Source organism: Mustela lutreola, chromosome 8 (genome assembly GCF_030435805.1).
Source record: "Mustela lutreola isolate mMusLut2 chromosome 8, mMusLut2.pri, whole genome shotgun sequence".
Lineage (NCBI taxonomy): Eukaryota > Metazoa > Chordata > Mammalia > Carnivora > Mustelidae > Mustela > Mustela lutreola.
In genome coordinates this window covers 22,559,742-22,584,257 of record NC_081297.1, presented here as the reverse complement: position 1 = coordinate 22,584,257, position 24,516 = coordinate 22,559,742, and the positions used below count along the sequence as shown (strand labels likewise).

Below are 24,516 nucleotides of genomic sequence, written 5' to 3'. Positions count from 1 at the left end.
ATGTTATCAAAAGAATTAAGTAACTGAGCAAGCTTAGATTTCATTTTAGAAAGTCCCCAGGGAATAAACCCTTGAAAGGGCAGCCTTGCTCTTGTGACATATTAGTTCTTTACACGGTGACCTCGGCTGATGCCCGTGTTGGCTCCCTTTCCCACCAGGGTTCCCAAGGGGATCAGAGGACTGAGCGCTCCGCTCCCGCCCGCTCTGCCTCCCAGCCTGAAGAAGAACCCTGCCCGGAGCCCGTCAAGAAACCCCAGCACCGTTCCTCCTCCTCCTCCGCCCAGCATCACAGCCACCGCAGTGGGACGAGCCGAGGCCTCTCCAGGCAGGAGACATTTGACTCAGAAACCCAGGAGAGTAGAGACTCTGCCTATGTGGAGCCGAAGGAAGATTACTCCCACGAACACGTGGACCACTATGCCCCCCACCGTGACCATAACCACCGAGAGGAGCCCCACGGGAGCAGTGAGCACAGACACAGGGAGTCTCGGCACCGTTCCAGGGACCTGGATCGAGAGCAGGACCACAACGAGTGCAACAAACAACGGAGCCGGCACAAATCCAAGGATCGCTATTGTGACAAGGACGGAGAAGGCCTCTCGAAAAAACGGAACGAGGCTGGGGAGTGGAACAGGGATGTTTACATCCGCCAGTGACTTGGGCCCTTTTACGTTTCGTTTTTTTTTTTTAAAGTCTTGTATACCCCCACCCTCAGACTCAATCTTTGGGGTCTACATTGCAGTCATATGTGATCTGTCCTGTATACTTTGTATTGCTGTTGCTCGAATAGCAATAGCATGATAGAGAGTATTAATATACCTTTTTTTTTCTTTTGTAAGTGCTCTATAAATTCGCCTGGTATGGCTGCAGTCCTCCGGTTGCATACTGGACTTCTCAAAAACTGTTTGGGATCGCTGCCACTTGAACAAAATCTGTTGCCATCCAGGTGGCATTAGTATTTTAAGAAACATAGTTGATGTTTTCAAAAATGTAGTTAATGTATCCAGCAAGCCAGAATTGGCCCAGGTGAAAAGTGGAATTTCTTGATTCTCCAGATTTTTAATATGTAGGCACCTGATTTGCATATTCATTTAACCATGGACCACTGTTTCTTGCTTGTACCTCTGGCTGACTAAATTTGGGGACAGATTCAGTCTTGCCTTACACAAAGGGGATCATAAAGTTAGAATCTATTTTCTATGTACTAGTACTGTGTACTGTATAGTTTGTAAATGTTATTTCTGCAAACACCTTCTTATGATAATTATATATATAATATATATATAATATATATATATATATATATCTCAGTTTGATCACACTATTTTAGAGTCTTAATGCCAAGTCAGCAGATTTGCTTTATGAATTACAGGGACTAGAAATGCCCACCTTCAGGAAATTTGTAATATCGTCAAGACACCTATCCCCATTCTAATAGAAAGTCTGTACATACTGTAAATACGTGTGATTGCCTGACTTGAAGAGGTTTGATTTCTGAATGTTTTACCATCCTTGTAAGTTTATAATTTTGACCATAAATTATGGTAAATATAACCAAACTCCAAAAGTTGTTCTAATCCATGCAGTTCACACTGACTGTGACAAACACATTCTTAGTAGCTAGTGTCTTATGTCACTGCACTGGAGTATACGAGCCGGACCTCCGTATGCAAGCGTGTCTGTGTGTACGAGTGTGTAAAAGTGTGCACGAGTGACTGCGATGGAACTGAGTGCTCAAGACTCGAGACCGAAACCTAGAATTCTACTCACCTGGCTTTGTATTTAATTGTGCTACTTGTTGCTTTGAGAATCCGTTGAGCAGTCAGGGAATGTGAGGAAGCTTGCTGCCAAAGGCGACGAGGAAGGCATTCGTCTGCTGGCTCCTTGTTTTTGCTCCCAGAGAGTAAAATACAGGCAACTTTTAACTGTGAGTGTTTCACTGGAAATGTACAATCTTTGTGTGTTTGAGTATTTGTTTTAGTAAGAAATGTTTACACAGCTTGTAGAATTATTTCGTGGGAAAATAAATTTTTCTAACTTCTCCCACCGTCTTTCTAACCTTGCCTATGGTTCCTGTTGTTCATCTCCCTTCAATTTCCCCCTTCATTCCATTCCCTGCCCCCAACTCCAACACTTTCGCTGTCAATCAAAACCTAGAAGTGCTTCTTATAACCAAAGTTTCTGCTCTTCAGAAGTAATCAGGGCAAAATGAGGTGACTTGAAGTGAACAAAATGGTAAGACTATCTTCCTCCATTAGATATCCGCTCTGAAAGGGAACCCAAAAGATACTATTCTCCATGCCCCAGTGATACCACTGTAAGCAGCTCCCAGGGTGGTTGTCACGCTAAGGCTAAAACAACCTTCTCCATATCGCTTACGTGTACTTTTTGTCCAGTTACGACTGGACAGGTAAGACAGTATTAGGTGTGCAAGTACCCAGCACCTGAAGTTTGTCCCTGAAAAATGCCGAGCTATAATATAATGGCCTAACTTCAGATCTGTACATTATGAAATTATTTTGTTAAAGAAGTTAATCTATTTTTGTTTTGCATGGATTATTCCAGGTTCTTGCCAAATATTCTGGGACCTAAGTAAAACTGTTTCACATTTAACTCCTTCTTTCCCTTCCTCCGCAAGAAAACTCAGTTTTAAAAATGAGTTACATTTGAAGGGTTTTATCAGTTAATATAAGGAACATTTTCCTCAGAATTCATCTTTTTGTTAATTAGCTCTGTACTGTTGACAAATTTATTTATTGAATATAAAAACAATAGTCATAATATATGCATTTTTGATGTAAAGTATTCATATCATTGGGGAACCATATTCCAGTTAAAGTTAATTGTATAAAATATATCTGAAACTTTCATCCCAATTCATGACTTTGGGATATCTAAAACTCTTGAAGTATAACTGGTATTTATCTTTCTTGCTGCTACCACGAATCCCTTTCAAAGAGTCATGCTAACAGATTCCAGTTCTTTTCACTTTTGGATTCTTTTCACTTGACTGTGAAACATACTAGTCCAAATCAGAGTATTCCTCAAAAAACGATATTGTAGGATTTGACAGTGAACATCTATACGTGAAAACTGTATAGCAGGCATATGTGTGAACAGTGTGTACTGAATCTGTAAATGAAGAAATAATCCCAAGGGCAATGGGAGATTTTACTGACTTGTGGAATGTAAACTTAGTCTTTTCACTCAGCAAAGGCTTAACCTTAACCTACTCAGTTGTAGAATCATGATCTTTGTAGTCAACCTAGAAAATGCTGGAAATGGAAATGTTCTTAATAGTTCTATGTTTTATTGTCAAACCCATTTCAGTTTTTCCTATGCTCTTTCTCTACTGCTCATTTAAGTTACTGTTACAAAAAGGTGCTGCTAAATGTAGGATGTCTTAGTCGTATTGTACTTTGGGACAATGCCACATTTTTAACATGGTCTGCTATGCATTCCTGTTAAACATTCACTGTCAGCTACACTGAACTGTTCAACAAATCTGGTTTAAAGTCATTCATATAAAACAAATAAAGAGCTGGCTTTCTGCACTGTTTATTAGTAGTAGTATTAATTGCCATTTTAGGAATGATTCTTATAGTTGAGAATATATGTCAGATTTTCAACAACACTTCCCACGGTGGGAGCATCTTTTCTTAAGGGCAATGCTGATCCCTGAATTTCCTTTAGTGATGTTCCCTTTATGTCACATAAAATGCTAGTTTATGGCAGGTAATAAAGATCTTTTAAGATAGGAGCAGAGTAGTCTTTCTCCCACCTTAATTCTCCATGTGTGGCAATTCAGTTTTGTTTTTATTCTTCATTTTTAAAATGAAAATCGCTCTTGATGACCAATTTAAATCCTCACCCCTACCCCCCCCCTTTGCTCAATGCTGCTAGTCTTGAAAACTTTCATCTTAGTAGTGGCATGTTAAGAGTCATACAGTCAAGGAAAACGGGTAACTAGATGATTCTAGACCAGTTATTTAATTCTGGCTATTTACTATTTAAGGTAAAATGTGGCACAGGGTTTTGAAGTAAAACGTACTCACTGTTAAGTTGCTTTTTTTTTTCTTTCACAGAAATATCTGTTAATCTTAAATACGTTAAGAGAGAATATATTCTTTTCTTCCATATTTCCCAGATGTTTTTCCCTTTTTATTCTACTTGGTCTTAACTTTGTGTCCCTTAAGATTGAATGTGTTTTATTTTCCAATTTTCCCTATTTTTTTGAAGGAACTAAACCCACTGAAAAGGTCTTTGTCAAAGCCAACATTTTTAACAATATTCCTTGTCTTCCTGTTTTAATATGCAAATATTGTTCTTTTGTTTTGCCTGCATTGCTTGTATTTCGCTATTTGTCAGTATTAACCAACAGTTCACACGTCTACTGCTGGGCTCCCTGTCTACGATTTTCATCCCAGCTGAGCACGTAAGGCTTGGCAAAGAGCATGAGAAGACATGGATTTTTTTAAAAACACACTTAAAGTTTGGAGAAATGTGTGAAGCCCTAGAAACGGAATTACACAGGTAAATGGTGCTTCTCTTTAGTCCAATGACATCTACTGGATAAAAGGCAGAATAAGGGATATAAAGAAGTCAGGCACATAACTGAATCTTATGGAACCTGAAATAGCTTGTCCCTCATTCAATAAGCATGTATTGATCTATTCTAAAGCAGGAACAGAAAAGACAGGGTTCCTGCCTTCAAGCCCTTCCCCCGAACGTGGGAGGCGGCGGTAAGGGGGAGGCCTATTGAAAGAAAAGTGAGTGTGTTAATGATAAGGGCAGGAGAAGTGGGTCCTCGGGGTGTGGGCAAAGATAGAAATGCCTAAGCCAACCTGAGTGGAGGATGTTCAAGAAAAGCTTCAGAGAAGAGGCTTGCTAAAGGTCTTAACCTGATCAAAGAGACCTTGCCATCTTGATGGACACAACAGTCAGGAGAAATTCCTAACAGAAACCTAGGAGGGGGACAGAAAGGAACTATTAGGCGATTGTTCCCAACTGTCCACCTTATATACCCGAGGCTGAGAAACTCTGGGGTGATCCGAATGGAAGTTAAAACATTTAGATGTATTTAATACTATAAGAGACAGCCTTTAAACTAGGCTGGGTATTGGGTATTTTAACGTATCTTATCTGAAAAGCAGTAGGATGAAGCAAGCCTAAGGTTATAATTACATTTTAATAAAAGCAGTCACATACGGGCTGCTCACAGTGGGATGTTTGGTTACTTTTGCAATTAAGGGAACGTTCATGTTTTATTGGATTCTAGATTTGCTTATAAAGTGGTCTTTTTTGTCTTGATCTACTATATTCGTACTTGGCTTTGTCGGATGTTGATGTTTGGTGAATGAATGTTCAAGAGGACGCCATCAAGGTATAACTGAAAGTGCCAAGCCAGTTTCCAGCTACCAGAAGCTGCTCTTTTCTGTCTCCCCACTCATATCACATTAACTTGTATAAGCTGTTCCAATGGATGATGAAAGTACCCAAATTGTGAAATAGTCTCATAATTTTAATATACAGAGTGAAGAAAATATTTGTTGTAGGTTTCAGTTTAAAAGCATTAAAAAAGAAAAAAGAAAGAAAGAAACATGGTAAAGGCACACTACCATTTAGGAGAGGTCTAGACACCATTTGAAAGAGTTGATTTAGGAGTACCGGGTGGCTTAGTTGGTTCAGCATCCAACTCTTGGTTTCAGTCAGGCTTTGTGCTCAGCCCGGAGTCTTCTTGAGATTCCCTCTCCCTCTGCCCCTCCTGCTCACGGCTTCTCTCTCTCTTTCTCAAATACGTAAATCTTTAAAAAAAATTTTGATTTATCACGTAGTAAGCAGAAAAATTCCGATAAAATGCTCAGTTCAGTTATGGCCATATGGAAAACGTTATAGTTCCCATACCCTGAATTTTTAGGAACTACTTTAGGAACTCAAGAACAAAGAAAAATTTCTACCAAATTAAATACTGCTCATTTTATTCCTTTTGTTAGAATCACGAACTTTAACATTAAAAATGATGTGCATTCTTTACACATTAAAACACAAAGCCCCAAATGAAAATGCACTCTACACTCCAAATATCTGCAGGCATCTCCTTTTTTTATACTGTGCTAATCCTTAAGAAAAAAATTATTTACAAAATACAAAATATAACCATATACCACCCCTAACTACTTCCTCTATGAAGCAGAGTCTCTTGATCAAATCTCTTGGTCCCTGGTACAACAGCTGGCAGCCTTTTCAGTTTCCTTAGCAACTCTGCCTGACAACAGTCGGGGGGAAAAAAAAAAAACTATATAGTGAATGTTCAGAATTTTCATTCCTAAGAGTTCTTCTATGTGCTTTTGCATTTTACGAATTTTGCAATAAAAAAACCTATACAATCCTTATTTGCCAGCCAAATCATGTCTTCTATCCTGGCATCTCTGAGAGAATCAATGTCAGTGTCCCGGAATGGCACAACAGATGGATCAAATCGCTGCAGCTGTTTCAATTGTTCCAATGATAGGCCAGCTCCCATCATTCCTTCTCCTCCAATCTGTGGTTCCTGTGTGGAGAAAATGAGAGAACGTGACCGTCCTATCATTAGTAAGTGTGCCCGCATACATTTAAGCTAAAGACAAAACTGGGGCACATGGGTGGCTTAGTAGGTTGAGTGTTGGCCTTCAGCTCAGGTTGTAATCCCAGGGTTCTGGGATCAGGTCCCACACTTCGTGGGGAGTCTCTACTTCTCCCTCTGCTGTGTACTCCCTTTCTCTCCCAAATAAATGAATACAATCTTTAAAATAAAATAGATAAATAAATAAAAGACAAAACTGAGGTCTAAGTACCACCAATTCCAAAAAGAGACAAATGTCTTTGTGGAATGGACATGCGGTTTTTCTGGGTAGTAATACCTGGTCTCCTGATGACTGAGTTTCTATTATGACCCCAGATACTCATAAACCGTGGCTTTGCCACATTTTCGCTGTGTGATCTTAAGCAAGTAACTTCACCTAACTCTTGTTTCCTCATCTGTATAACATATAAAATACTCGGTTCTCAGATTTTATTTAATAAGGTGGTAGTCCGCCTGGCATGTAGTGGTCACTCCGTAAGTGGATCATTATTATCACGAACAGGAATAAAAGAAAACTCAGCTTTATTACCACACTCCCCAAAGCTGACAGGAGTTCCACATGCACCTAAAGGTGACTTTCTCTGACCCAAACTAATTGGATGATTAAAGATTTCTATTGTTGTTTTTGAATGTACTAGAATATTAGGAGATAAATTAAGGCTGTGTCAGTTAGTTTAGAATACAGAATCATGAGGATCTGAGTGAGATGTAGGAATCTCAACTGCTCAAGATCCGTAATCCTAAATCAAGTCAACACTGTAAATGTTTATGGTTAATACTTAAGTATTATTTAAAAACCTACTGTTTATTAATCCATGGGGGACATTTTCCATCTCTTTTAGGTATATATCAAGTATATATGTATATGTACACACACACATAAAATTCAAGTGAATTCTGAAGTCTTCTTTTCCTCTACAATGCAATTACCTTCCTTTCCGAGTATAGAAACCATCTCTGGATTACTTTTTATTCATATATTCCAATTAGCTAACGAGTTCTGTACAGAAGGGTACTGAAGTTAGATGTTCAGTGAATCCAACTGAATATGAGCATGATTACATATTTAAACTTCCTCTCAAGCATCATGGGTTAAAAATGTAGTCACACTATACTTCTGACAAAAACCAAGACCAGTAAAATAAAGTATAAGAAAGCTTTTTAAATGTTACATATTTTATGTCAGAAGCCATAAAGAAGCAATATTCTTTGTTGCTGATGTGACCTGAGCAAAAATGTTGAACATACTCCATACCAGCAAATCCAGGAGCGGGAGGGGAAAAGAAAACGACTTTTTAGAAAAAAACGTTCTGAGTAACGTAAGCAAGAGCCGTGGGTGAAAGAAGCACGGAACACGAGTACCCCTGAGCTCTGGGGCATTTCCACACAACGGCAAGGAACGAGAACAGGGAAAAACTTGGTTGGGAGGTGGAAATTCTCTGTGGGCAGCCTACAACGGATCTCATTAGAGAAGCACTCTTGTTTACTGCTTGTTTCAGAAGTTTTGCTTGACATAGTTCTTCCTGTAACAACCCAAGCTCAAGTTTCCGTAAGTGGTCAGATTATACCAAGAACACTGCCATCATTCTTACCTGGGGCTGAAGCTGAAGGTAAGGAAACGTTCGGAGGGCCCAGGCGACCTGTTCTTCGTTTTCGGCCAGCGAGATGGTGCATGTGCTATAGACCAGCACGCCCCCCGGCTTCAGCAGCTCAGCGGCCTAAAGAAACACGATCAGACTCTGGACCGCAAGGCACGATCGACACTTTCCGGGATTTTAGATCGCTAGGATACCTTTCAAGGGTTTGGGATAAATGTTCCGTATGACCAAGATTGGTTCTCTGTTCCAGACTAGATGCATTTCACTCTCTCAGAGCAGTTATAATCCGTTTAAACCAAGACTTCCCTGAACATAATCATTCCGTTTCACTCCTTTAGATACCCCTTTTGGTGCCAAAACTCACACATGTACCTTTTTAAACCATAGTCCTTTCTGAACTCTGTACTCGTGTACGCACTTCCTTCTTCATACGTCTGCTATCCAATCCGACAGTGAACACCTATCTTCCCTCTGAGACCCATTAGAGATATGCTAGTTTCAGGCCCCAAACCTGGTATTGTCTTTAATGCCTCTCTTTCCCTCATACTCCCCATCCATTAGCAAATTCTACTGGTTCTCCTTTAAGATCTATCCAGAATTTGGCTGTTTCCACTGCTATCATCCTAGTCTGAGCCCCACTATTTTTGGCCTGGATTACTACAGCCTCTTCAGAATCTGAATTCTCAGATTCTGAGGATGAAGGAGAAGGAGGACGTAGAAATGTGGCTGATCATAAAAAAGGAGCAAAGAAAGCTAGAATTGAAGAAGACAAGAAAGAAACAGAGGACAAAAAAGCAGATGTTAAGGAAGAAGATAAATCTAAGGACAGTAGTGGTGAAAAAACAGATACCAAAGGAGCCAAATCAGAACAGCTCAGCAACCCTTGAATTTGAGTGTCTCACCAATTTCAGAAACCATAAAAGAGAAAATATTGGGAAGAAAAATTTTTTCCTTTTGAAGACTTCTGGCTTCATTTTATACTACTTTGGCATGGACTGTATTTATTTTCAAAATGGCTTGTTTTTGTTTTTGTTTTTCTTGGCAAGTTTTATTGTGAGTTTTCTAATTATGAAACAAAATTTCTTTTCTCCACCATGCTTTATGTGATAGTATTTAAAATTGATGTGAGTTATTATGTCAAAAACTGATCTATTAAAGAAGTAATTGGCAAAAACAAAAACAAAAAAACCTGCTTCCCTGTTTGCCCTCCTATAGCCTCTTCTCCATACAGCTGCCTGAGCACTGTTTTTAAAACTTCTCCACTCAAAACCCTATAAACGCCCTGACCTATGACTCGCAGTCGATGCCCAAGTCCTTACAGTGGCTTTCCAAGCCCTACACAGAGCAGGCCTCTGGCTGCCCTTCTGACCTCCCCTCACACCTCTCGCTCGCTTTGCTTTAGCAACACTGGCCTCCGCTGTTCCGAAACACACATGGCCCACTCCCACCCCAGGAGCAGTGCACAGGCTGGGAAACTTCTCATTGTCTGCAAGTGCTTCTTCACAGTCTTCTCTTTGTGTCTCGGCCACCTTCCCGGCACTGACCCTCCCAGGAAACACTGCCACCATTGCAATCCAGCGCTCCTAGCCTCCCTTCCTTAGTCTGCTCCGCGGGGCTACTGCTCTGCTACTGGACTTCCTAACTTACTCAGCTGTCTGCTTCCTTTCCTCCCAATTAGAATAGACACTCCATGAATAAGGCAGAGGTTGTTATTTTTTTCGCTACTATATTGACAGCACCCAGAATAGCATAAATGATGTTATCCTTAGGTGCTCCATGAAAAATGGTCCAGTAAATAAGTGAATCAGGAAATAGGTATTATAAGAAAATGAGTTTTTCCCAAATAACAGTTTATCTTTTCAGACTCCCAGACACTTAAAAACATTTCAAAGAAAAATCTTTAAAATATATACTATACATAGTATATTATTACATATATACATAATACATTATATATATACATACACACATATATACTATATGGTATATACAAGTATGTAATAAACTATATAACATATAGTATATCATATATAGATATAGTGTATCATATGCTACATATATCTTATTGTATATAGCATATATCGTGCTTTCTTAACTAGAGTAGACTGATCAAAACTGAAACCATTAGGGGCACCTGGGTGGCTCAGTGGGTTAAGCTGCTGCCTTCGGCTCAGGTCATGATCTCAGGGTCCTGGGATCAAGTCCCGCATCAGGCTCTCTGCTCAGCAGGGAGCCTGCTTCCTTCTCTCTCTCTCTGCCTGCCTCTCAGTGTACTTGTAATTTCTCTCTGTCAAATAAATAAATAAAATCTTTAAAAAAAAAAAAAAAAACTGAAACCATTACTGTACTCGTGCCAGTTATGGTTTTAAGCATTTTACAAGGATTTTCTCAATTTATTTATAACCATGAGGTATGGTTACCATCACCAATGAGGTGAACCTATTAGGTAGCATAGTCTCCACTTCTCATATGTGGTAACCAATGTACCTGAAGTCACTTACGCAGAAGCAGCACAGCTCCAGACAAGCCGTGTCTGATTATAAGGTCCACATTCTCAATTAACACCTCTCAGTGCAGACTGGCAAACCTGCTACATCCTAAATTCTCCCTTGTACACAGCTGTTCCTCTTCCCTGTGATCACTGCAACTACTCCTAAGTAACTTTTTAAAATTTCCTTTCTGCTAGGACCTAAAAAAAACAAAAAGCCTACTCTTTTTAAAAAAATTTTTTAAAAAGATTTAATTTGTGAGAGAGCATGCACGAGCACAAGCAGGGAGAGAAGCAGGCTCACCATCAAGAAAGGAGCCTGATGCGGGACTCAATCCCAGGACCCTGAGATCATGACTTGAGCTAAAGGCAAACGCTTAACTCAGTGAGCCACCCAGGTGTCCCCAAAAGCATAGTCTTCTAAAATAGTATCCTGGGGTGCCTGGCTGGTGCAGTTGGTTAAGCGACTGACTCTCAGTTTCAGCTCAAGTTGTGATCTCAAGAGTTGTGGGATTGAGCCCTGTGTCAGACTCTGTGCTGTCTGGAGTCTGCTTGAGTTTCTTTCTCCTTCTGCCTCTACTCCTCCCCACAATCTCTGATCTCTCCGTCTCTCTCTTAAAAATAATAATAATAATAATAAATCTTTAATAATACAGTGTCCTAATTTTACTTTCAAGTCAAAGTGGGTTTCAGCTATAAGTAAAGCTTCTATTTTTTTGCTTCCAGGATGTGTTAAAATTGTACAGAGAAAAAGTTAAATAATCTACTACCAGCGCATCCTTCATGTTTAAAAGATACTAGACAGATGAGCAAAACTGTACTCGAAGACAACTTTTAGAGACCCACTATTGGGTCTCTATGTACTTATAACTGCTGGGCTGAGGGGAAGTGATTTAGTCATCTTTGGTCAAATGCTCTACATTCTGTGAAATCCATGGAATCATTTGTTCAAGCCTGAAAGAAATCCTCATACGTTCTATTTGGGCTTCTCCCGAAATGTGCTAGACACCAGCTCAATTGGCAAAGTTTTTACCATTCTTCTATATCCTACACTGAACAGTCTCTTCTCATTTTTATCAGTGTTTCCCTCCGCTGGACCTCCCCCCTCTCATATGCTAAGATGATCCAGGAACCCTATAAAAAAAGAGCAATTTGTTTTATATTCCATTTCTTATACATCCCATTCTTTAACTATGATATTAACAGCTCACTGACTTCTTTAAGATATAGCAGAAGGTTGGGAATTCATTAAATGTTTCAGTGAAATTTTGCTACTGCCTTTAAATGAAAGAAATGATCAACATAGGGGCACCTGGGTGGCTCAGTGGGTTAAGCCTCTGCCTTCAGCTCAGGTCATGATCTCAGGGTCCTGGAATCAAGCCCCGCATCAGGCTCTCTGCTCAGTAGGGAGCCTGCTTCCTCCTCTCTCTCTGCCTGCCTCTCCGCCTACTTCTGATCTCTGTCAAATAAATAAATAAAATCTTAAAAAAAAAAAATGATCAACATAAATGAAAGATTCTTGGATTTAAAACTAGGTTTTTTCTGTCTTTTCGTCTGATAAAATAAACATAAAATTTGCCATTGTAACCATTTGAAAGCGTCTAGTTCAGTAGCATTAAACATTCACACTGTCATGCAACTATCACTACCATTCATCTCTCTAGAACTTTTCATCTTCTCGAACTTAAAATCTGTACCCATTAAATACTAATTCCCCATTCTTCTGTCCCTCCAGCCCTGGTAACCTGTATTCCACTGTCTCTATGAATGTTCCTAATCTAGTTACCTTGTATAAATGGAAACAGACAATATTTGTCTTTCTGTGTCTGGCTTCTATCACTTGGCAGAATGTTTCCAAAGTTCATTCATGTTGTAGCAGAATTTCATTCCTGTGTATGGTTGTATAATATTCCATTCTGTGTGTACACTGCATTTTGCTCATCTGTTCACCTATTGATGGATCACTCGATGGGCTCTTTCTACATTCTGGTTATCATGAAAAATACTGCAATGAACAATGCTCTCAAATGAAACATCCAACTATGAAGGGCAACTTTCTTTCACATCAAAGTATCATCACATACCACAGTGAAGAGTTTTCTCTGTAATGGTGGATATGATGTCACTTCTTTCAAAGTCCAAGAACAAGCCATGTTTGGTCTCTGTCCCATTCCACTACATGGTGCATCAAGAAGAATTCGGTCAAAAGAGTCTGGTAAGAATGGAGGTTTTCCTATGAAAAGAATTATAAACATATTTGCTATCTGCCTACTGATCTAGAATAGGAAGCTCCTGGAATAGAAATAATTATCATAATCTAGACTACAAAGAAAAACAATTTCTCCTTTCAAATAGCGGTAAAATTAATTCTAACATATGCAAAATAGTAAAAATGTGATTATTATAATTAAGGGTTATTCTGTTGACACAGTGCAAATCAAGGCCAATCAAATGAGACTCTGAATCCCCAGCATCAGGAGCCATAGTTTATCAGAGCTACGATCTGGAATTACTTCTCGTCATCCTGAAGGCTGACACTTCTCTGGGCAATCCCTACTGAAGACAGCCCAGAAAGGAAGAGTACCCGTTAGGTTCTAGTCAAATCTACTGGTTCTGAGGTTCCTCACTCTCCTTGCTTGTGGGCCATCAGCAAGGCTATGCTCTAGAGTAAGGCGGTATGTCCCTGCATCGAATCATGCACAGGTTTCCCTCTGCATTCATCTAACTTTCACTAACTTCTGAGCTATTTTAAGTGTTACTAGAGAAAGTCATGAAACCAGTCTGCTAATACATACGTTTATGCTACTTTACTGCATGCAAGACACTGCTGCTGACTGCTTTCAGAGGAAGCCAGCTGACTGTCTACAGTAACCACAGCAATGTTCCGAATACCACACCAAGATAACCTGCTTTTCTCTAATTGCAAGACAAGCAGACAAGACTGCTCATCAATTTAACTCATCTCTATCTAAACCCATCCTTGCCTTCTTACCTATGGTCTCAGAATATCTTCTCAAAGTGAACAGTTATTTTTAAGGATTTTGATACATACTAAAAAAATGCTCTAGAAAGACTATACCAATTGATATTTCCATTATGATTATACTTATTCTCCCAAAATTCTTCATCAAAGGATTATTTTTATTGTTACTGTTGTTGTTTTATTGGCCATTTGTATTCTTCTCTATATGGTCACATTGTTTTGTCCTTTTCCTACTAAGATTATTGTCTTTCTCTTTTTTTAAAAAAGATTTTACTTATTTGTTTGAAAGAGAGAGCAAACACGCAAGCAGGAGGAAGGGCAGAAGGAGAAGCACACTTTCCACTGTGGGGCTTGATCCCAGGACCTGAGATCATGACCTGGGCCGAAGGCAGATGCTTAATCGACTGAGCCACCCTGATGCCCCTGTTATCTTTCTCTTATTGATAAGAAATATAAGGGTAGTAGCTGTTTCCTGCCGTGATTAGCTCTCAGATACCTTAGTGATCTCTTCTGCTTTTCCAACTCTTCAACATCTATTTAACAGATTCCTTACACTACTTATTTATACTATATTGTCTCTGTTGAAATACCTTATATAACTTTTTTAATTCCTGTGGCCAAATATACAGCTCAACAAGTTATTCATTTCCCTGACAAAGTAAAATAAAACCAAAAAATCAACTCCTGAGACTAACAAATACAGACCATTAATGATGAACAATTTGGCCTCATCCAGATTCTTCTCCAACCACATTTCTCAGTACTCCCCCCAGATCTGTCAATGTTAAAAACAAATCCACATCACCACTTTGTTACCCAAAACTGTCACGAACTCTATTTCCATGCTCCTACTAATTCTATTCCCCTGAGAAGCCCCCTGCACTTATTTTCATTTGTCAAAATGCTCTCTACAGTCTCAAGGCCTAACAAATGCCACCTCCTCACCTAAATGCTTTTTCCATTGTCCCTCTAAGAAGTAATCCTTCCTTCTGAGTTCCTACTGCACTTGGTATCTTTTGGATGTATGGTATTGTTTTTATATTTATTTACTTGAGAGACAGGGAGACAGAGAGTATAAGCATGTGGCAGGGAGGGGCAGAGGGAGAGGGAGAGAGAATCTTCAGCCGACTTCACGCTGAGCATAAAGCCCAATGCAGGGCTCCATCTCCTGACCTTGAGATCATAAGCTGAGCGGAAACCAAGAGTCAGACGCTTAAATGAGTACACCACCCAGGTGCCCCTGGCTGTATAGTCATACAATCCCTGGTGATCATGTCTTACTTCCCCCCAGCACTGAAAATTCCTTAAAAATATCTGCAAGCTCACAAGATACCTCTGTGTGAATTAGGATTAAGATATCTGCACCCTGGCTCTCTTTGGAGATGACATGATACTTTATATGGAAAACCCAAAAGACTCCACCCGCAAACTACTAGAACTCATACACCATTCAGTAGTGAGGCAGGATACATAATCAAGGTACAGAAATCAGTTGCTTTCTTATACACCAACAATGAAAATATAGAAAGGGAAATTCGAGAATTGATACCATTTACTATAGCACCAAGAACCATAAGATACCTGGGAATAAACCTAACCAAAGAGGTAAAGGATCTGTACTCAAAGAACTACAGAACACTCATGAAAGAAAAGGAAGAAGAAACAAAAAGATGGAAGACCATTCCATGCTCATGGATTGGAAGAATAAACATTGTTAAAATGCCTATACTGCCTAGAGCAATCTATACTTTCAATGCCATTCCGATCAAAATTCCACTGGCATTTTTCAAAGAGCTGGAACAAACAATCTTAAAATTTGTATGGAACCAGAGGAGATCCCGAATTGATAAGAAAATGTTGAAAAAGAAAAACAAAGCTGGGGCATCACATTGCCTGATTTCAAGCTTTACTACAAAGCTGTGATCACCAAGACAGCATGGTACTGGCACAAAAACAGACACGTAGACCAGTGGAACAGAGTAGAGAGCCCAGATATGGAACCTCAACTTTATGGTCAAATAATCTTCGACAAAGTAGGAATAAATATACAGTGGGGAAAAAAACAGTCTCTTCAATAAATGGTGCTGGGAAAACTGGACAGCTATGTGTAGAAGAATGAAACTCAACCACTCTCTTACACCATACACAAAGATAAACTCGAAATGGACAAAAGACCTCAACGTGAGGCAGGAATCCATCAGAATCCTAGAGGAGAACATAGGCAGTAACCTTGTCGACATCGGCCACAGCAAATTCTTTCAAGATATGTCTCCAAATGCAAAGGACACAAAAGTGAAAATGAACTTTTGGGACTTGATAAAGATCAAAAGCTTCTGCACAGCAAAGGAAACAGTCAACAAAACAAAGAGGCAACCCAAGGAATGGAAGAAGATATTCGCAAATATCTTCACTACAGTCGAAGGGCTAATATCCAGGATCTATAAAGAACTCCTCAAACTCAACACACACAAAACAGATAATCACATCAAAAAATGGGCAGACGACATGAACAGACATTTCTCCAAAGAAGACATACAAATAGCTAACAGACACATGAAAAAAATGTTGACCATCACTAGCCATCAGGGAGATGCAAATCAAAACCACACTGAGATACCACCTTACACCAGGCAGAATGGCCAAAATTAACAAGACAGCAAACAACATGTGTTGGAGAGGATGTGGAGAAAGGGGAACCCTCTTACACTGCTGGTGGGAATGCAAGTTGGGGCAGCCACTTGAGAAAACAGTGTGGAGATTCCTTAAGAAATTAAAAATAGAGCTTCCCTATGACCCTACAATTGCACTATTGGGTATTTACCCCAAAGAGACAGATGTAGTGAAAAGAAGGGTCATCTGTACCCCAATGTTCATAGCAGCAATGGCCACAGTCACCAAATGGTGGAAAGAACAAAGATGCCCTTCAACGGACGAATGGATAAGGAAGATATGGTCCATATATATAATGGAGTATTATGGCTCCATCAGAAATGATGAAGACCCAACTTTTTTATCAACATGGGTGGGACTGGAAGAGATTATGCTGAGTGAAATAAGTCAAGCAGAGAGAGTCAATTATCATATGTCAATTAAGTCAATTATCACTTATTTGTAGAGCATAAGGGATAACACGGAGGGCATGGGGAGATGGAAAGGAGAAGTGAGTTGGGGGAAATTGGAGGGGGAGACAAACCATGAGAAATTGTGGACTCTGAGAAACAAACTGAGGGTTGGAGGGGAGGGAGATGGGAGGTTGGATGAGCCTGGTGTGGGTATTAGGGAGGGCACGTATTGCATGGAGCACTGGGTGTGGTGCATAAACAATGAATTCTGGAATACTGAGAAGAATGAATAGATAAATAGATAGATAGATAGATAGATAGATAGATATCTGCACCCTGGAATTAACATAGTCCTACACTATGATACACTGAGTACAAGTTGGAATTTAGCCTCTCAACATATACCTCAGCCAGGTCCCTTTGGACAGAGCATAACTGATGCCATGGCCCTGACAGGGGGAGCGACAATAATGTCTCATCACTGAACTTACTGTTCTTGGTAAGTTCAGTGATGATATTTAAGACTTAAAAAGGTGGTGGATAATTATACAGAAACTGAGAAAATCATAAAAATCGTCTAGACCAAGAATCTGTCTAAATCTGTCTAAAATCAGACCAAGATCACCAAACGGCCCCCAAATGTACCTGGTCCAAGAGAAATTTCTCTTGTTCAAAACTAGAAAGCGATGGAATGAATATTTAAGGCTTATACATAGTATAAGAGTACCCTGCTTTCTGTTTATGCAAATCTTTTTCTCTTAATATATAATCTTACCACTACATTTAGTGATTTCTAAAACTGCATTAGTATGGAGTCTTATATAATTTAGGTGCAATTTTATGATACAAGTAACGAGACTGAGACAACTTTTGGAATGATGGCATATGCAGATCTTCTTCCCAGTGAAACGACTGGTAAAAATTATAACAAAACCAAAAACTGCCATTTAAAATCTCTACAAAATGTCTAGGATATACATCAAATGAAGAAACACTTATTAAAGAAAGTTTAAGGAATGTGAGTGTCTGTGGTATCTGAGCCACAATCTGTTCCTTCCTTTGCCCCAACAGCCTCTTTCCTGAAGTTCAGAGTGAAAGGTGATCCACTTCATGTGGGTGCGGCCAAGAACACATGGCTGCCTCTCTCCCTACACTCCCAGGCAAGAAATATGGTAATTCACTGGAGATGACAGGCCTGCCTGCATTTCTCATCTCCTCAAGTCCCATGTTGGAGAAGCTAAATTCCAGCTTAAGAGCAGCTGAAAACTCTGGGGCTGCCTTCCTCCATCCAGCCCCCACTCATCCGTGGACAGCTCTAGTCCAGGCACAGCAGCCTGAGAATACCAAAACCCCAACTGTCTCTGCCCCAACCTAACAGAAGAACCTCCAAATATAAAAAGCAAAAACTGGGAGAACCAAAGGAAGAAATATACCATTCAACAATGAGTTAAAGACTTCCACACCTAATTTTCAATAATAAAAATAATAACCAGGCATAGGATCAAAAAAGAAATAGAACATTTCAACACAAAGGAGACCTAACAGATTATATATAGAACATTCCACTCAGCAGTGGTAGAATACACATTATTTTCCAGTGCACATTGGTCATTCCTTAAGAGAAAATAAAGTAAGGTCATAAAACACAGATCAATAATTTTATTTTTTTTAAGATTTTTAAAAATTTATTTGACACAGAGAGAGAGATCAGAAGTAGGCAGAGAGACAGGCAGAGAGGGGAAGCAGGATCCCCGCTAAGCAGAGAACCCGATGTGGGACTTGATCCCAGGACCCTGAGATCATGATCTGAGCCACCCATTGAGCCACAGGCACCCCCAGATCAGTAAATTTTAAAAGGCTGAACTCATACATTTGTTCTCTATCAAAATGGAATGAAAATATGTTAATCATACAAGGAAATTTGGGAATATCACAAATATGTGGAAGTTAAAAAACATGCTCCAAAATAACCATGGGTCAAGGAAATCATAGGTAAGTCATAAAATGATTTGACATGAATAAGAACAAAAACACAACATACCAAAACTTATGGGAAACAGTGAGACATGGCTTAGAGGGAATATTACAGCTGTAAATACCTACGTTTCTAAAAAAGGTATCAAATCAACAACCTAGACTTCGATCTTAAAGCAATGGAAAAAGAAAACTAAAAAGCGAAGATGAAAATAATAAAGGTTAGAGCAGAAATTAATGAAATAGAGAAAAAAAGAAAAAAAACAAAAACAAGAGAAAGGATCAACAAAACCAAAAGTTAATTATTTGCAAGGAGCACAAAATAGACAAAACTTCAGCCAGACTGACCAAGAAAAAAAGAGAAAAACTCAAAATGCTACTATCAGGAATTTAAAAGGAGACATTACTACTGACCGGATGGAAAGAAAAATAATTAAAAAGGAATACTACAAACAACTGTACAGATAATTTAGATGATATGGATAAGTTACCAGTGAAACACAAACTCCTGAAAATTATTTAAGAAGAAAGAAAATATGAATAAATCCATAGTAAGTAAAGAGACTGAATTAATAATTTTTTAAATTTTCACAAAGAAAAGTCCCAGCCAGATGTTTTCACTGATGACCAAACATTTAAAAAATATTTAATAATTTTTGATAAATTCTTTCAAAAAAAGAAGGACAAAGAATACTTCCCAATTCATTATTTGAAATCAGAATTACCCTAATATCAAAACCCGATTAACACAACACAGGAAAAACTACAGACTAGTAGCTCTTAAGAATATCAACATAAATACAAACAAACCTGATCAAGCAACATGGGAAAAAAATTATGCACTAATACCAAGTAGGATTTATTCCAGGAAGCAAGATTGGTTTAGTATCTGAAACTCAATAAAGGTCAAATACCAGAAGATCATCTCAATAGACACAGAAGAAGCATTTGACAAAGCCCAATATTATTTTATCATTAAAAACAGCAGCAAACCAGCAATAAGAGGGAAAACCCTCAGCGTAATAAAGGTTATCTATGAGAAACCTATAGCAAGTTTTAAGCCACTAGAAAGACTGATCAGCAATAAGATATGAAAGTCCTCTGTTACCACTTCCGCTTAAACATTTTACTAGAGGTTCTAGAAAGGACAATTAGGCAAGAAAATGAAACAAAAGGCATCCAAATTAGAGAGAAAAAAGTAGACCTATCTTTATTATTTGTAAATAAACAAAGCTGGAAGACACCTCACTTCCTGATTTCAGAATTTACTAAAAAGCTACAGTAATCAAGACAATCCTTACTACTTACAGATAAAAATACCAATCAGTGGAAGAGAACTGAGAGTCCAGAAAGAAACCCTTACATTTACGGCCAACAAAAGTACCAAGACAATTCAACAAAGCAAAAGAGCATTTCACCAAGAGGTGCTGGAGCTAACGAGTATCTATAGGAAGAAGAATCAAACTCAAGTTGGATTCTCTCATCACAGCATAAACAAAAATTATTTCACAATGGATTCTAGATCTAGTTGTAAGAACTAATATAATACAATTCTTAAAGATACCCAAAACACAAATAACAAAAGAAAAAACAGGTAAAATGGACAACAAATTAAAAACTTCTGAGCATCACAGAACACCATCAAGAAAGTGAATGAACAACTCACGTAATGGGAGAAAATATTTATAAATCCTATGTCTAACAAAAGACTTGTATCTGGAACATATAAAGAACTTGCACAGCTCAAAACATAAAAAGACAACCCATTCTAAAAATGGGGAAAAGGATCTGACTAGACTAGGAGATATAACGTGCCCAACAAGCACATGAAAACATGTTCGACATTGTTAGACATCTCTGCAACAGAGAAACGCAAATCAACACCAGAAGACAGTACTCCACACCTACCAAGGTAGCTTATAAGTAAAGGGACAGATGCTGGTAAGGATGTGAAGAAACTGAAACCTTCATATACTGCTGCTGAAAATGTAAAATGATCCAGCTACTTTGTAAAACAGACTGGTCGTTCTGCAGAAAGTTGAATGTTGAGTTGCCATTTGACCCAGAAATGCCACTTAAAGGTATCATGCTCAAGAGATATGAAACCTATGTCCACACAGAAACTTGTACACAAATGTTCACAGCAACATTTTTCATAACAGTCAAAAAAGCGTCAACAACCCAAATGTCCACCAAATGATGATCATCGGTGCAGTGGAATACTGTTCATCCATGTAAAGGAATGAAGTACAGAGACACACCATGACATGGATAAAACATAAACACATTATAATAAATGAGAGAAACCAGTCACAAAAGCCCACATACTCTATCATTTCCTCTATATGAAAAATCCAGAACAGGCCAATCTGCAGAGACAGAAAGTAGGTTAAGAACTGACTAAGCCTGGGGGGTGGAAGTAAAAGGGAATAGGGAATTACTGAGTATGAGGTTTCTTTTCAGCATAATGAAATTGTTCAAAAATTAGATAGTGATGATAGCTACATATCTCTGAATAAAAAAAACTAGTGAACTGTATACTTTGTGTGAACTATATGGTACACGAAGTATACACTAATATACAACAAAGCTGTTAAAAAAGTGAAGTCAGATTATTACAAATTTTCATTCTAAAGCAATCTTTATTATTCATCCTACATGAAGAAAACCCACTATTTTTTCCCATTTAACAAATAATACAGGGGTGCCTGGGTGGCTCAGTGGGTTAAAGCCTCTCCCTTTGGCTCAGGTCATGATCCCAGAGTCCTGGGATTGAGTCCCACACAGGGCTCTGCTCAGGAAGAAGCCTGCTTCCCCCCCTCTCTCTGCCTGCCTCTCTGCCTACTTGTGATCTCTGTCTGTCAAATAAATAAATAAAATATTTTAAAAAATAATACAGGTAGATGTAACTTAAAATTAGATAAGAGAAAGAATAATAATCGTTCAAAAAATCTCTACTATAACATGAAATGTTTCCTTTTGCATCAAGAATAAAAACTGCTTTCTGGAATGATTTTTAGTACTTACCCTATACATTAAAAAACAACTGGTTTCTTTTTATAAATTGTATATATGAGGGAAAAGATAAGATTCAGGCTACTCCTTGTAAGTTAAGTATAACATTAAAGATGTGGATAATCTTTATTCCAAATAAATGACAGCCAAAGTGAATATACTTCTTAAAGAGTTCAAACTGAATACTCAGACTGAGTATTTTCTCTTTTTAGGTTTTTTTTGAGGGGGAGGATATTAAAATCTCCTTGTTATGCTACATAAAACTTTTAATCATACTAATTCAATTTACAGAACAGGTGAAAATCACCCTGAAGTAAATTGTCAGAATTATTGTTTTTATGCTCTTTCATTTTCCAAGTCAGTATTTATTCTTTGTGTCTAACTAACAATCTATTGTGCATACAAATTAAACATTTCTAATAAAAAAATAATTTAAAACGGTGGAGGGGTGCCTGGGTGGCTCTATGGATTAAGTCTCTGCCTTCAGCTCAGGTCATGATCCTAGGGTCCTGGGATCAAGCATCACATCGGGCTCTCTGCTCAGACGGAAGCCTGCTTCCTCCTCTCTCTCTGCCTGCCTCTCTGCCTAATTGTGATATCTGTCAAATCAATAAATAAAATCTTTAAAAAAAAAAAAAAACTGTGGAAAAAATTCTGTTTTCCAAAGATGACTGTGACAATATCTTCCATCCCACATGCTTTCAATTTGCCATTGACTCTTCTCCCACAAGAGATGGGGTCTAATGCTCCTTCTCCTTTATTCTGGACAGCACCAAACTTGATGCTACATGACTTTTGGACGAGGTCATAAAAGGTGATACAGCTTCTGCCTGGAGCTCATGGGACACTCATTTTCAAAACCCAACCAACATGGTCTGAGAAAGACCAGTAAGGTGATGTGTAGGTGCCTTCTGAGAGCCACCATTAACCTCCAGACAGGTATGTATTAGACAAACCTTCTGAGATGACCCCCCACCATTGTGTAAGACACTGAAAGTGAGAACCATTTGAGTTCCCAGTTAATCCCTAAAATTGTGAGAAATAATAACAAAATTATTATTGTTTTAAGCCACTAAGTAATGGGATGATTTGCTGCAACAGTAGTCCATACCCAGAACAAATTGTTTAAAAATCAAAACTGCCCTGCAACGTGACATGTGCACGGTGACTGAGCCACTGAATCAACTCCTTGCCACCTTATACTACACACCTCATTCATCTGCTCAGATGACTTCCGACTCTCATCTTAAAAAGTAAAGAAGAAATTTATAACTAAAAGGAGTAAATTTAGAAAACAGGAGGTGGGAAATGGCAGAGTAGGAAGAGCTTGAGCTCCCCTGATCCCACAGACACACTAAACCAACAACCACAACTATTACAACTAATTCTGAAAATCTGAAAACAGAAGATCTTCCAAAGAGAAGGTCACGTCAAAAAGGGTAAGATTAGTGGAGATAACCAAACTCCTGGTGTGATTACACAAACAGATAGGAAGGGATCAGACTCCACTGCTGGCAATCCCAGCCCTGGGAACTTACAGTGGGAAGATGAGACCTCTTGATACCTAGAGCTTTGAAAATCAGCAGAGCCTACCTAACCTTGGGAGTTCTGACAATCAGGCTATCAGTTGATTTTTCAACAGAAACTTTGCAGGCCAGAAGAAAGTGGCATGACATGTTCGAAGTGCTGAAAGGAAAAACCTACAACCAAGAATATTCTACCCAGCAAGGTTATGATGAAGGAGAAATAAAGAGTTTCTTGGACAAACAAAAGTGAAAGGAGTTTATCACCAGTAAACCTGCCTTACAAGAACTGTTAAAGGAAATTCCTTAAGAGAAAAGAAAGACTATCACTAGAAGAAAATCATTAAAGAAAAAACTTCACTGGTAAAAACAAAAACATAGTAAAAATAGTAGATTAATCTCTCATAAAACCAGTATGGAGGTTAAATCACTAAGATTGTGAAATCAAGTATATGTATAAAAGGAATAAAATCTATAAGGAATACACAAAATAAAAAGATGAAAAATATGACACTGTATACATAAAATGAAAGAGAAATAAAAATTTAGCGCTTTCAGAATGTGTTCAAATTTAGGTGGCCACCAACTTAATACAGACTGCTATATACAACAGGATGTTATAAATGAACACCATGACAACAAATAAAAGACCTATAACAGATATTAAAAAAAAAATAAAAAGAATCTAAGCATTACACACACACACACACACAAAATGAAACAAACAAAAAAAAACCACCAAAAGAGAGCAAGAAGGAATCAAAGAACTACAAAAACAACCAGAAAGCAATGAACAAAATGGCAATAAGTACATATCTATCAATAATTAAAGTTTTTTTTTTTAAGATTTTATTTGAGAGAGAGAAAGAAAGAACAAGCATGAGGAGGGGGAGGGGCAGAGGAAGAAACAGACTCCCTGCTGAGTAGGGAGCCCAAAGCAGAGCTCGTTCCCAGAGTCCTGGGATCATAACCTGAGCCAAAGGCAGATGCTTAACTGACTGAGCCACACAGGACCCCAGTAATTACCTTAAGTTTAAATAAAGTCTTAAATTAAAAGACCTGGTGACTGAATGAATAAAAAACCAAGACCCATCTATATGCTATCTATAGGAGACTCACCTCAGACCTAAAGACACATAGAAACTAAAAATGAAGGAATGGAAAATTCCATGATATTCCATGCAAACAGGAAAAAAAAAAAAAGGCAAAGCCAAGTAAAAACACTTACATCAAACAAAACAGACTTTAAAA

The 24,516-nt window shown here is 38.5% G+C and overlaps 2 protein-coding genes across 11 annotated transcripts in view; one reads left to right on the top strand and one right to left on the bottom strand.

Moving 5' to 3' along the window:
- CACNB2 (calcium voltage-gated channel auxiliary subunit beta 2) overlaps window positions 1–803 on the top strand; it is a 380,480-nt gene extending 379,677 nt beyond the window's left edge. For all 10 annotated transcript variants that reach the window (XM_059184005.1, XM_059184000.1, XM_059184002.1 and 7 more), the window contains one exon: window positions 159–803. In XM_059184005.1, the coding sequence (XP_059039988.1) occupies window positions 159–656 (498 nt within the window). In that variant the 3' untranslated portion in view covers window positions 657–803. The remainder of the gene's footprint in view (window positions 1–158) is intronic.
- Window positions 804–5,961: 5,158 nt separating this feature from the next.
- NSUN6 (NOP2/Sun RNA methyltransferase 6) overlaps window positions 5,962–24,516 on the bottom strand; it is a 65,399-nt gene continuing 46,844 nt past the window's right edge. The window contains exons 9-11 of the mRNA XM_059184011.1: window positions 12,793–12,941; window positions 8,215–8,340; window positions 5,962–6,550 (exon numbers count right to left, since the gene is read on the bottom strand). Of these exons, the coding sequence (XP_059039994.1) occupies window positions 6,338–6,550; window positions 8,215–8,340; window positions 12,793–12,941 (488 nt within the window). The 3' untranslated portion in view covers window positions 5,962–6,337. The remainder of the gene's footprint in view (window positions 6,551–8,214; window positions 8,341–12,792; window positions 12,942–24,516) is intronic.